The sequence below is a fragment of the Mytilus galloprovincialis genome, chromosome 2 (assembly GCF_965363235.1).
Source record: "Mytilus galloprovincialis chromosome 2, xbMytGall1.hap1.1, whole genome shotgun sequence".
Taxonomy (NCBI): domain Eukaryota; kingdom Metazoa; phylum Mollusca; class Bivalvia; order Mytilida; family Mytilidae; genus Mytilus; species Mytilus galloprovincialis.
Window position 1 is genome coordinate 78,593,126 of NC_134839.1, and position 14,937 is coordinate 78,608,062.

General features: G+C 32.7%; 1 protein-coding gene across 2 annotated transcripts in view; it reads right to left on the reverse strand.

Annotated features, from left to right (window-relative positions):
* Nucleotides 1-1,327: 1,327 nt before the first annotated feature.
* The window catches only part of LOC143064480 (endoplasmic reticulum membrane sensor NFE2L1-like), a 28,814-nt gene continuing 15,204 nt past the window's right edge, over nucleotides 1,328-14,937 (reverse strand). For both annotated transcript variants that reach the window (XM_076237333.1, XM_076237332.1), the window contains exons 2-8: nucleotides 13,773-13,904; nucleotides 13,363-13,462; nucleotides 11,893-12,002; nucleotides 8,542-8,730; nucleotides 3,569-3,929; nucleotides 2,815-3,110; nucleotides 1,328-2,283 (exon numbers count right to left, since the gene is read on the reverse strand). In XM_076237333.1, coding sequence (XP_076093448.1) covers nucleotides 1,468-2,283; nucleotides 2,815-3,110; nucleotides 3,569-3,929; nucleotides 8,542-8,730; nucleotides 11,893-12,002; nucleotides 13,363-13,462; nucleotides 13,773-13,904 — 2,004 coding nt within the window. In that variant the 3' untranslated portion in view covers nucleotides 1,328-1,467. The remainder of the gene's footprint in view (nucleotides 2,284-2,814; nucleotides 3,111-3,568; nucleotides 3,930-8,541; nucleotides 8,731-11,892; nucleotides 12,003-13,362; nucleotides 13,463-13,772; nucleotides 13,905-14,937) is intronic.

Below are 14,937 nucleotides of genomic sequence, written 5' to 3' on the forward strand. Positions count from 1 at the left end.
ATACAAAAAAAATAATACTTAAGGCCATAATAAAAATATTCCAAAACTATTTTTCTTCAATAATAGGAAAGACAGGCATATTCTATTTCAACGCTTTTCTGAAAATATAATTATCCTTTCCAAAACAAAAAAGAAAACAGATGATGAAGGAATAGAGTAATATTTTCATAATGACCTTTTTTTAGCACTTTTTACTGTCAGGTTTCTACTATGAAGGATACATAAAGCACCACATAGACACTTATAATTCAACAAAAAAGTGATTACAATCTACAAATATATATCACTAGTATATGCTCCTTTACATATAATACTAGTGGAATTAATCATATCTTAATTTCTACACAATCAAACTTCTATTATTTATTTTGCTTAAAGCTTTGCATCTTGAGTAGACGTGTATAAGATGTATGAAGAGACAGTTTTTATAAACTCAGGACTCTTCCATAATTAACAGTATGATGTGTGATCTATAGAAACTTTAATTCAATTGAAGCGTGAAGGTATTCTTTGACAACTTCAAATATAATTTGATTGGTGAATGTATTCTTCAACAATGAAACAAATTGTTGGTGGCTTAAACAAACCTGTCATCGGAACTCTCTCCCTTTTACATGGTAAAGGTTTTTCGTTAAAAGAATATAACCATAAAATAATTCATTTTAACATTCCTAATACCAAGGCACCTGATACAATGCTTAAACAAAATTTATGTCAAAATGTAAGCATATCAAATAAAAAACAATTATTTTAGTGATCATTTCACTCCTATACAATAAATGTTTAATTCCCAAAACTCCTTCCTTTATATCTAACAAACAGTACTTATGACCTGGCTCTTACACAAGAATGGAATGTAACAATCATGTAAATAAAATTCACATGCACAAAAGATATGCTTGACAAAATAATTGCCAATTAAAAAAAAAAACCTTCATTTTAAACATTTTGATATTGTTTTTATGTATTAATGAAAGAATATTGGGTGTAACAAGTTTCTTCTGATAAATTTAGTAAGATGTTAAGATTTAATTAATTATGGGGTTAATTTGAATGGGTAACTGATTTCATACTTTGCACCTTTATTTCTATATTATGCTATACACTGACAGTGCTGGACTTTGAGATCAACAATTATGTGAATAAGTTTATATTGAAAATAAAATTCATTCTTAATATTTATATATCATAAATCAATGATGTGAAGTTTTCATTTTCTTCAAATAAATATAGTGCCAGTTTAAAATTTTTATAAATGAATTTGCAAGTAAAAATGAATATGTGCAACCCATAAATGCAAATCCTATTATTTCAAATGCAAATGCACTAAAAACCAAATGCCAAATATTTTCTTCTTTTTTTGTACACCATAAAAACCCTGATTTTTGTGCTTCATTTAAGGCTTGCTTTTATCACATTTTTTAGAGGTAGTGTCCCTCCATAGTCTTAAAATCTAATATTGTTAAACTACTTTTCCTTTTCTTTCTTCACTTTTTTGTTAAGTTTTGCTTGTTGTTCATCTGCTGTCATATTTCGTGGTACAAGGAAAACATTGCCATCACTGGATTGCTGCAAGGAATAAAACTGGGGATCATATGGTCTTCCATTTTCATCACGTAAGGACTGGAAAATTTCTCTGTACAGGACTCCAAATTTGTCTTTCATTTCCCTTGCTTGCTTGTCAATCATGTGTCGCTCCTCTAAAAGTCGATCTCTTCTCTCACGTAGGGAAGACATATTGTCCTCAAGATCTACGATCACATCCATCTTGCGTTTCCTGCAGTTTTGGGCAGCCACTTTATTTTTGCCTCTGCGTCTGATATCTCTGATCAATTGAAGTTGCTGATCAGAAAATTTATGCATCTGCAAAATTTCGTTGAATTCTTCCACTGGCGATTCAATAACTTGATCAAGTGTCAGTGGAATGTTCAATTCTGCTATGCGTTTTTTGTCACGACAGTGTGGTCCTTTCTGCTTAGGTTTATCGTTGTTGAATGTATATTTCTTGTACTCTTTCGGTTCCTGTCCTGGCTGTACTGGGTAAGAATGATTATGATGAATATGCTTGGATCTTGTCATGTCTATTTGGTAATCAGTATCATTAGATACAGATGAACAATTTGATTGGCTATCACTGTTGTTGTACCCATTGTAATTTTTGTTGTTATTATTATTGTTATTAAAATTGGGACCTTTGTAATTTGGTGATTCACCATAATCTTGACCCCCAGTTGCTCCACCTGCACCATCAAAAGGAGACATAACTGAGTCACTGAAGTTATCCTGAAAAAGTAGATATATATAATTCAAACAATGTAATATAGCAATAAAATATATTTCAATGATAATTATAAAACATTTGTATTGGAATTTTCACTAGATTCATGACACAATCAACATCTAATTAAAACTAGTCCTCTTGAACTGTTGATAGTTCTTGATCCACTCTCAAACCAACCCTGTAAATTACTTTAAATGTCTGATAGTAAATCCAAAAAAAAAAAAAGACAAGCTAAAACCAAAATAATGGAACAAAATATATCGCACACTAAATTCTTTTCACAGGAGTCTTTACTTACTTTACCAGCACAAATATTAATAATGAATACCATTTATTTATTCCATCATGTGCCAGTGCTTTTGCAAGTGAATCTTAATAATTTGATAGAGTGTCCAATGCAAGAATTACTGGTATTGTTTTATAACATCTTCAGTATTTAAACAAATTCATTTCTACTTTTACTCAATATAAGTTCATACTATCCCATGAACCATCCTAATCTAAATTTGAATTAAGAAATGTTATATATTTACATGTACTGGTGATCCAGAACTACCCATAGATACTCCTGACTCACTACTCTCTTCATCAAGCATGTGCATGGAACGCAAGCCATCATTTAATGCCATCTCAGTTATGTTGTAATCTGTTAAATTTTCAGTGTTAATGATGTCAGGCAGTAGTTCTTCTACTTCTTTCAAGGATTCTGTTTGATTCATGGGACTACTATCATTGAGGAAAAGAAGATCACCAGTCTCAAAATCACGCTGGCTTGTCATACCACAATCTGGATTTGAGGGTGTGAAATTACCATTTTGCTGGCAAGTACCTAATTTGATTAAAAAAAATTATATAAACGTTACAAGCTTAATATAGTGCTTCATACTATCAATGTGTATATTTTACAATGAAAATTTCCAATACAAGAGTATGAATTAGTTTTTAAAATTGGTAAATTTAATCAATCATATATATATTGATTTCCGACTAAGTTGTAGAACAAAACCATAAATAACTAGATTTGTAATTGCTAGCAATTACGGATGGCACTCTTCCCCCACTGCCAGGGTAACGGCAGCCATTTTGAAAGTGAAAGAAATAATGACACAAGAAATACATGCCAATATATTTATCTCTGGTAGTATTTTATTCTGTAGGTTTCATCTTTAATTCATTCATTTGATACACTTTAATTTCAATTCATCTCATAGGTAAATTTGCCAGTACTTCATTCAAATTCTCAAGATTTATAATTTTTAAGTACTACTTTGTATAATTTCACTATACCTGAGTTGTCAAATGCATTGTAAGATGGATTCATGGAATTATTCATAGGTGGAACGGGCATTGAAGCATTCTGCAATAACACTGATGACTGGTTGTCTCCAGCTGTTGGCATGGTAATATTTTGTAACATGGCAGATGATTGGTTGTCTCTACCTGCTGCTGGTACTGACTGGATTAACTGCATAAGAGGTGATGACATATCTGATTGGTTGTACATGCTAGCATTATGACCCATCATAGCATGCATACTTTGAGGCATACCATTGAACATGTTTCCTGAATTATTCTGGGACAAATTCAGCATACTGACAATATCTTGCCATCGTTCCTCGAAACTTTCTCCCTGATTGTATGGATTTGTCTGTAAATAAAATGTACCAGTAATAAATACTTTACAAAAATGCTTTCCCACAGACAAAATTTAATGATTAATAAAAAAAAAACCAGAAGTTCAAATGCAATATTTCAATGAAATTAATATTTTATAGGTGGAATAACTCTCTTTAAAATAATTGATCTAGACAGATTTTTGAACTAATCCAAGACAATGATGATATGCTATAAGTTTTATGAAAATCTGGCAAGTATTGTACACTTGAGAGCAGACAGAGACAGACTGACCAACACCAGTATGTCTTTCCAAGTTTTTCCAACGTGATACCAATATACGAAGAAAAAAAATTTCAATTTTTGCGGTCCTATAAAAAGTGCGGAAAACTGAATTGCTGGACTAATGGAAGGGGAATAATAACAAGACACAGATTGCATGCTGGTAGTTATTCTACCAATAAAAACTGAAGTTTAAACAAATATTTTACACTGCATCTGTCTATTAGCATACATATTTCTTAAGTTAAACCACAATTGTGACGGGCAATGAATTAGTTGACCAACACTTGTCAATCAACTCATGCAATCAATGGCAATGAAATAGTTGACAACAAGAGTGCACATGCTGAAATGTCTCGCCTTCTATACTAATCATTGATATTATGTTGATAGTCCTAAGTATAAAGCTTTATTACAACTGTCTCATAAACTTAACATTAACCAAGATAACTAAACAAAGACCAATGAACCTTGAAAATGAGGTCAAGGTCAGATGAACCATGCCAGGCAGACATGTACAGCTAACAATGCTTCTATACAACATATATAGTTGACCTATTACTTATAGTTTAAGAAAAATAGACCAAAACACAAAAACTTAACACTGTGCAATGAACCGTGAAAATGAGGTCATGGTCAAAAGAAACCTGCGCTACTGACATAAAGATCATAAAATATTTCCATACACCAAATATAGTTGACCTATGGCATATAGTATTAGATAAAAAGACCAAAACTCAAAAAACTTAACTTTGACCACTGAACCATGAAAATGAGGTCAAGGTCACATGACATCTGCCCGCTAGACATGTACAACTTACAATCATTCCATACAACAAATATAGTAGACCTATTGCATATAGTATGAAAAAAACAGACCAAAACACAAAAATTTAACTATAACCACTTGTAGATTATTGCGTTTATCTGTAAAACTGGTCAGAACGTTATCCACGTATACATTTCTCTGTAATTCTGTTGATGTAGTTGACGGATTGTCTCTAAAATGTTTCATTAGCGTGGCGCTTAACATGAATGGCGAACAGGTGGCGCCGAAAAGTACAACCTTAAACCGGTAAGTAATCAAACGGCTTTCTGTGTCCATGGGATTCTCTAACCAATAAAATCTTGTGACATCTCTGTCATCAACATCTAATTCAATATGCAAAAATGCTTTTTCAATGTCTGCTGTAACTGCATATTTGTACATTCTAAAGCGTACTAATATCTCCGTCAAATCAGTCATAATTGGTGGATATGTTGCTAGGCAATCGTTAAGACAAGGACTACTGGCATTCGCTCTACAGCTACAGTTATATACTATGCGTATCGGGGTGGTGACTGAATCCTTTTTTACGGGATGATGCGGAATGTAATGAACCTTGTTTGTGCATGTACTTTCATCACATACCTTTTCAATGAATCCTCTTTGTTCTTGGTCTGTAATTATCTCACCATACTTTCGGAACATCTCGGGATCCTTCTTAAGGCGACGAATAACGCTTTCCGTTCTGCGTTTTGCGATGTCTTCATTTGTCGGTAGTTCTGGCGCATTCTCTCTCCATGGTAATTTCGTAATATACTTATCATTTTTCTTCGTAATAGAGGTTTGTAAGTAATTTTCAATTGATTCAGCTAGGTCTGGATCATTTTGTTCTTTAGCGTCAATTCCCAACGATTCAAGCTGCCAAAATTTTTCAAGATCGCACTCTTCTTGTTTGTGACATACTAGTATATTCATCATTGAGAAAGATGCATTACTGGTTCTTGTAGGGACAGGACCGGAAAGTAAATATCCAATTTTCGAGCTAACTGCAGTTGGACCGTTTCCACGCACTATTTTGTCTTGAACTATGTCCCAGTAGAAATCACCTCCAATTAATAAGGATATTTCAAATTGCTCTCCATCCATGACTGGGTGTGCTAATTGTAGACCACGTAAATATGAAAACTTCTGCGTTATTCCTATGTTGTGAGTTTGAAGTGGTGAAGCAATGGTTGGTACAATTAAAACTTTAATAGGAATTAATTCTCCTTCGGTAGACTTAAGATTAATTGTTGTTTTGTCAAGATTTCTCACCTTTTTCGTAGTACTTCCAAATGTAGCTATACTTAATGTTTCAGACCCTTCTTTTTTAATGTCCAATTTAGCTGCTAGTTCTTCGGTTATAAACGAGCGTTGAGCTCCCTCGTCAAAGAGTATTCTTGCATCTATACATGTATTTTTGTAAACGACTGGACTGAATGCGGTTTTCAGTAAAACAGTGGACCTTTCTTCGCTAGCGGTATACAACATAGAAGTTTCTGTGTCTACTTTATTTTGCGATTGTTCAGTTTCAATATGATGTTTATTTGAGTACGAGTTCTGTTTACATAATGAAGAGTGATGCTTCCGGTGGCAACACTTACACGTATTCTTGGATTTGCAATCGGCTATTTTATGCTTACCTAAACAATTAAAGCATAACCTCTTTTCTTTTATAATGGCTACTCTTTTATAGTGATCTATGACATCTTTACATTCGTTTGGCCAGTGGTTTCCGTCACAATATGCGCATTGTTTCTTCCGGTTCGAGTTTAATGATTTGTCCTTTGTGTTTATCGGACGGGTTTTATCTGTAGTTACTCGTTTAACGCCAGTTATGAAATTTGCGCTAGGGGTTGCGGTTGAATACGTCTGTGTATAATCTCCGTATCCGGACTCTTGAATAGAAATCTCTTTACCTATCGCAATTCTAAGCGATTGAATATTCCAACTGTCGCTCCCGTTTTCTCGTGTTATATTTTTCGTACTTCATGCGGTATCTTCCCGAGAATTACTGGTATCAATAACGATCCGTACATTTCCTGACATTGTCCGAGAGACTCTAGACCCCGTATGTAGGCTTCCGATTTGTCATGAAATGTTCTCAAACTTTCTAATGTATCATGTGGTGCGGGTATATCAAGTAGTGCTCTCATATATGCATTAATGATTTTATGTGGTTGCCCATAGCGGTTTCTCAATAATTCAATTGCTTTGTGGTAGTTTGGATTTGTCATGGTCAATCCTGAAATTACGTTTGCAGCTTCAAATTGAAGCAATGAGTTCAAGTACGAAAATTTCTGAATGTCAGTTAATGTGTGATTGTGATGAATCGTGGTCTCGTATGAATCCCAGAAATATTGCCATTGTAGAATGTCTCCATTAAAATTGGGAAGAGATAGCTTTGGTAGGCGATGGTTATTACTTGAGGTAGAACTTGACTGAGATAATGGCTGACTTGTGTGAGTAAAGGGGTTTGTGTACGGAACAAACTCTGGTGCGTTTGAATCTAGTATAGAAGATGTTGCGTTTGTTACGGGCTTTAAGAACTTCTTAAATTTTCGAATTTTACCCTCTAAATCTAAATAATACTCATCTGTTTCAAGAATTTCATTTGTAATATCTTCTGATTCGACTGCATTTAATATCTGTTCATCTATTGAGGCTAACGTCTTCTTTTTCTTCTCAATTGCTTCGAGCAATGTTGATACTTCCTCCGTGTCTATTTGTGAATCTCCGATGGCTTCCTCCAGTTTTTTAAAAACTTTTGTTACTGCTGCTTTGTTCCCCGCTCTCAAGGATTTTAGTCGGCTGATGTCCATTCTCTCCGTTTGAAGTCACGGCACCAATGTAGATTATTGCGTTGCGTTGTGTATTTGATCGTAAGTTAACTAAGTCTAAGGCGATAAAGATATAACTACGTCTGCCATTATACGTTTCTATTCAATACAACATAAAGTATAACAATTACGCGACGTCACAAAGATAGCGGCCGTACCGCAAAAAGGTACGTTAATATTAGCGCAATTCTTAACACCACTGAACCATGAAAATGAGGTCAAGGTCAGATGACACCTGCCAGTTGGACATGTACACCTTACAGTCCTTCCATACACCGAATATACTAGCCCTATTGCTTATAGTATCTGAGATATGAACTTGACCACCAAAACTTAACCTTGTTCACTGATCCATGAAATGAGGTCGAGGTCAAGTGAAAACTGTCTGACAGACATGAGGACCTTGCAAGGTACGCACATATCAAATATAATTATCCTATTACTTATAATAAGAGAGAATTCAACATTACAAAAAATCTGCACTTTTTTTTCAAGTGGTCACTGAACCATGAAAATGAGGTCAAGGACATTGGACATGTGACTGACGGAAACTTCGTAACATGAGGCATCTATATACAAAGTATGAAGCATCCAGGTCTTCCACCTTCTAAAATATAAAGCTTTTAAGAAGTTAGCTAACGCTGCCGCCGCCGCCGCTGGATCACTATCCCTATGTCGAGCTTTCTGCAACAAAAGTTGCAGGCTCGACAACAATGTACCTGATTATAATTTGTTTGTGGAATGAAATTTGTCATATTTTGCTGCTGTGTCTGCTGCTGATCTACATTCTCAAGAGGTATCCTAAGGGACTGATACTGAGGCTCTACATGGGTTGGCATCATATATTCTCCTGAAGACTGTGGCATTTCATTCATCACAGGCATAGTGTTTTCATAGGGCATATAGTTCTGAAATCAGAAGACAGTTACATTAAAATTGTTGTCAAAAGAAAAATCAAGCATGTTATTTAGGTTAGCACTTGCATGCTCAGGCAGCAGCAATGTCCATGTTAGTCAACAATATTTTATTTCCATTAATTGTTATATGTTTTAATATATTTTACAATTGTAAAAAGACAATCTATTGATGCTAGAAGAATTGGTTTAGCTTTGAGGTTATCCTTAGAAAAACCAACCAATTATCTAAATCAAATACATAGTGATGGCCTGCTATACTTAAATGACTTATGACTTCAGTAACATTTTACTGTTGTATAGAAATTGTTGTAGAATCCTTTGAAGAACCCATATTCTATTCTTTTTTTCCACTTCAAGGATTCTTCTTAATCAAAAACATAAACATTGAAGACCTGTTGGTGACCTTCTGCTGAACATTGTCTTCTCTATGGTTGGTTGTTGTCTCTTTGACACATTCCCCATTTCCATTCTCAATTTTATCTGTATGCAAAAGAATTCTGTCAATTACTAGACAGAAGTTTTAAAAATTTTTGACACAAAAACTTAACTCTGTTTTTAGATTGGTCTGAAAACAATGTTTTGCTACAGGTAACCTCAAAACATGACCTTTTATCTGGGTCTTCAGAGAGTTAAATATGCAGGAAAAGTTGAAACAATCAATATCTGTGTTCAAAATATTCTAATATAAAATTCTAACACTAAATATTGATCTGTTACCTAACTTTTAACAAATCGATCTATGTCTTGCATGTTTGAGTTTTCCCGCCAGTTTTAACTATAACTTGACAAACATAGAGACATCTTATCCACTTTTTAACTGAGTATGTTCAAAATATAGTAAACATAGGAGATATGATACATGCATAATTGCAAATGATTAGGAGTAAATCTCACAATCATAGCATAGATATGTGATTGGTTTTCTAAAATAACAGATCAAATAGGAGAAGAGGGGCAAAAGATACCAGAGGAACAGTCAAAGTCATAAATCAAAAATAAACTGACAACACCATGGCTAAGAAAGAAAAAGACAAGCAGACAAATAATAGTACACAAGAAACAACATAGAAAACTAAAGACTGAGCAACACAAACCCCACCAAAAACTGGGGGTGATCTCAGGTGCTCTTTGGAGCTTTGAGAGATATATTAACGAAATAAACATGCAGTGAAAATTATGTTTTTTTAAAAATCTTGGTCAAACAATCATTGGTAAATGTTTAGTCATTCAATAGACAAAATGTAATTGACCTATCACAGTATAAACATGATAAACCAGCAACTGATTGATCATGAAAATCATGATGGACATGCACACCTCACAATCACAGATAGTCTAAGAAATTGATTTAATGAAAATAAGTTCAAGGACAACATAATCTACTTTAGTGGCAAGTGTTGACCTACACTACATTTGTGATTGGTTATTTAAAACTATTGCCTTCCAGAGAAAGCCATTAATTAATACATCAAAATAAGCAAACCAGTCAGGGCCTCAATTAAACAAGTAAGTTTTTCAGACGACGACATATTTCATTTCAAATTTTTTTCTTTATAAAATAATTTAAATTGCTTAATATATAAATAATACAATAAAACTGCTTGATATATAAATAATACAATAAAACTGCTTTTACATTCATTATATTGCATACATAAATCAGTAGCAACATCAATACTTTTGTGTCCAATACACACAAAATGACTGACAACAAAGGCTTTATAAATATCAATGATTGTATGGAGCCACTCCCACTGCATTGATTAAATACTCTTTTTATCAAACTTGTTTGGTTCTCTTTATATAGAGAGTGATATTTAATGGTTTGTATTTTCCAACAATAAACTGTTGTATTGATACCATTGCACAATAACTGTAGATTGTTAATGGATACCTTTAGAATTTCTAAAGGACTTTGTAATATCACTTTTTTTTTTTAAATTATATGAAATAGCTCCAAAAGCTGTCTACAATGAAGTCAAAGCTTTGGATCAAAGTACACATATTTGTCATTTAGGGGGCCTAATATTGCTTACTATGCTATACAAGTTTTGCTCATAGTTGAAGGGCATATTGTGACTTAAAGTTGTTAGTTTCTAAGTCATTTGGTCTATGGTGGAGAATTGTCTCATTGACAATCATACCACATCTTCTTACTTCTATCATGTCTAAATTAAACCAATTAGTTCATTAGTTTCTTCTTTAAAACAAGATGTAAAAAATAAAAAGTTAACTTCAATGAAACCTTTTATAATGATTAAGATGAGCTGACAAGTAACCTAGAACACCTTGCAGGACCAACTTTACAATCTTATATGTGAAAAGTCTTCTTATTTGAGAAACTACCAATAATATAATACACATTTTGATCTACTTTTTGTTTCAAATTAATAATTAACTAGCCCTAAAAAAAGAACAAATATAAAGCTATCTTAATATCCTAATGTTTTGTTGTGTGGATGATTTATGTTATAATTAAAGGTCTGTTGACAATTATAATGATGCAGTGTGTATTGACTCGGAACATACAGAACAAATAAAACACCTTATTGTTGCCAATTATGTATTATTATAAATATGTAACTAAATATTTGATTGAATGCCAGTCAGATGTAATGATAGTTTTTCTGTATTAAGTTACAAATGTTCCTTATTATAGAAGGTTATTAACAAAAAATGAACAGTTACATACGATGTCTTTACATTCATTTCCATAGTACATGTAATATAAGGTAAAAACATCAAGAAAAAAAACATTTTCAAGTAAAATAGACATTTCATCGCTACAAAAAAAAAATAAAACTTCAAACAATTTTCCCAGTGTAATTTCACAAGTAATTTGAATTTTTAATCAAATTGTTGATGCTGGTCAATCACTGTCACAAGCTAGATGCTTATCATCTTCTTTTATTACTACTTTTGATTAATCGGTGGGTGTTTAACACCACTTTCAGTGCTATTGTGCTATTTCATGGTGGTCAGTTTCTGATATGGGTAACAAAACAACATGATTTCAAATATATTTATATTCTAAGCTTATTTTGTAAGATCATTGTATCCTTCCCTATTCTACACTGCCTATAAAGTACAAATTCATTATTTACACACCATCTATCTATATTGATATAACATCTTTGTTGAAAGAACATTTACCTGGTATTGACCATTCTGTACATTTTGCTGCTGTGGGACTTGCTGCAGTTGCTGAGAAGTCTGAGGGGGTGGGGGAATTCTATTTCTTCCACCTACAGGCACCCATTCACCTAAAATCAGAAAAAACATTGCAAAACCCTAAGCCTTTCTTTGAAATTAAATTTTAAAAAAAGCAATAACTATAATGGTACATGAAGTAAGTTTTTTATTTGAAATATTATGTCATGTACCATTCAGGTATAGGAGGATTGAGATCTTACTAATCATGTTTTACCATGCTGCATTGTTTGGGCCTGTCTCAAGTCAGGAGCCTCTGGGCTTTGTAAGTCTTGTATGATCTTTAATACAGTTCATTCATATGTTTTGGAGTTAAGTATGACTTCTATTTTCACTGAACTAGTACATATTTTTGTTTAGGGGCCAGCTGTAGCACGCCTCGGGGTGCTGAATTTTTATTTCTGTGTTAGACCCAATGGTGGCCTTGGCTGTTTTCTGCTCTTTAGTTAGGTTGTTGTATCTTTGACACATTCTCCATTTCCATTCTCAATTTTATGTCCAATAATTTAGAAACATTAGAGACTTCCTAACAACTCCTCCTTATTACCATATTCTGGGTCAAATGATTTCAAACATAGAAATTGATTTTCCTTTTTCAATTAACTAAACATAAATCCTAGTATGGTGTGCGCCAGATAATTACCTGATCAATTTTTACAAGGTAACTGTTTTATATTAAATATTCTATTTACTTGACAAGATCTTATCAATCTTAATTGTTTAGCAACAAATTTTAATTAAAATCATACATTATAAGTTTTTTCTTACAGCTCAAACAACTTTATTTTAGAATTTTCAACTATGATCAACAAGACTGTGTATTGTATAGCATATATATACATTAGTGATAAAGTTTTCTACCTATGGCATTTCAGCAGCAAGGTATATAAATTTAAGGTCTTATTCCAAGATGAAATATGTTTCCATGTGATGCATAAACATATGAGCAAGTGAAATCAATAGAAAACAGTTTCTGTCAAGCTTTTCTTATTGAAATTTACACCCCAAATAATCTTAAATTAGATTTTGGTAAAAGTTGACAAACCCATCCGAATTTTAAGTTTAAACCATACATGTAGTAATGACAGTTATGTCTAGGAAACAGACTTACTCTGAGTGAAACTTATTATTCAAGACATTCACCATCTTATAACAAACAAGATGCTGAAAGATGTATTCTTATTAGAACATCCTTTTGAATTTTCTTGTCATATAAACCAATGAAAGTTGTCCTACATGTACATTCAATGAATTTTGATGACAATTGACATTTATACTATTTTTCAAGTTATAACAGGAAGACTCAGTTGTACATTTTTATAGACCTATTTTCGTCTGTTTGTTATCTGAAGGCCATTCAATTCTAATTAGAAATTCGATCCAGAAATAGACCATATTGCCAATATAACATACCAGTTTCTCCATCTCTAGTAAAATTCTCTGATCTCCATTGTTGTTCCTGTTGACGCCGCTGTTCTTCAAGTTTTATTCTCAACAGTTCTTCCTCTTTTTTCTGTGGAAGAAAAAGATGTCGATGAATCAATTACATTTTTGTTATAAATATCATCCACACTTCCAATGTAATCTTTGGATTGAGGAAAATAAGATGAATTTACATTAGTTCAACAAAATGTCTCCCTATTGTGAATAAAGGCATTTACACATGATGTTCATCGGTAAATTTAAGACTAACATCAGTAATATTGATAGCTTAATATTTACCATTCCTAATATGTTTAAGTTTTTCAATCTTGCTGTACAAGAAAATTTATGGAAATTATGAAACAAATTGCATTTTACAGCCATTGTGACTGACCACTTACTTTGATTTGTTCTTTTTGTATCTCTATCTCTCGTTCTCTCTCTAGTTCTTTCCTTAGGTTGATGTCGAACACCTCCTTTCCTATCCCGAGATCTATATCCTGTCTCCATAGTACCTCAATGAGATCAAGATCCTGGAAAATACAAATATAATAGAAAATATAACCCACATCCTATAAACACAGGAAATAAATGATAATGTCGTGCTTAATGAAAACACATGAGCCAATATATACATGTATATAAATATATTTATATAATAAACTTTAATGACTACACATTAATTTTACTATTTTTGGAAATCTCAAGTACACTGACTTAATTAGTACATATGTACCTTTAACATTCTTGTATCTGTATACACCCTTTAATAAAAATGTTCTCAATTTCAAGTTTACTACACATATTTGTAAATTTCCCCTTCTTCTTAAATCAGTATTTTGGACACATTTTAAAGTTGTGAAATACAAGTGTTTATACAGTAGAATGATATATATTACTATTGTCTTGTTTGTATTATGTAATCCAACAGTAAAATTACAATAAATATTGTTCTCAATTACAGTTTGTGTTTTATATTGAGTTTCATTTCTATGGCCAAAATCTAAAAAATCAACACCATATGGTAATGTTACAATTTATACTGCAACATTTGATATGAACACCTGCAAAATTATAAGGGAACATATTCAAGATGGAGTGTTACTTATATCATTGAATTCAACTTTATTCTCTGGTACAATCAACATTTTTCTTTAATGGTTCACAACGAAAAAGTTTCAAAGCCATAAAAAGTATCACCCAATAAAACCAAGCAACATTGTGGGAGATCCAATCTGAAAGCATTTTCAACCATGAAAACAAAACATAGGCATGAGAAATCTAAAAAGTCAGAAGTGACCATGATATTGACCACTCAATATGAAATAAACCAAAATAAAATGAAGAAATATCAATGAGAAAGCAACCAAAAACAAGACTGCACAAGCTGAAATATCTTGCCAGCTTTATAGCTTTACCAATGATTGAATTTAATGATGCATGGTATACTACAGATATAACAGTAACTTAAAAGTTAACCAAGAAAATAGGAATTCAACGCCAGATGAACCCTGCTAGACAGACATGTACCCGGTACTACCTGCAATCATTCCATACACCAAACAT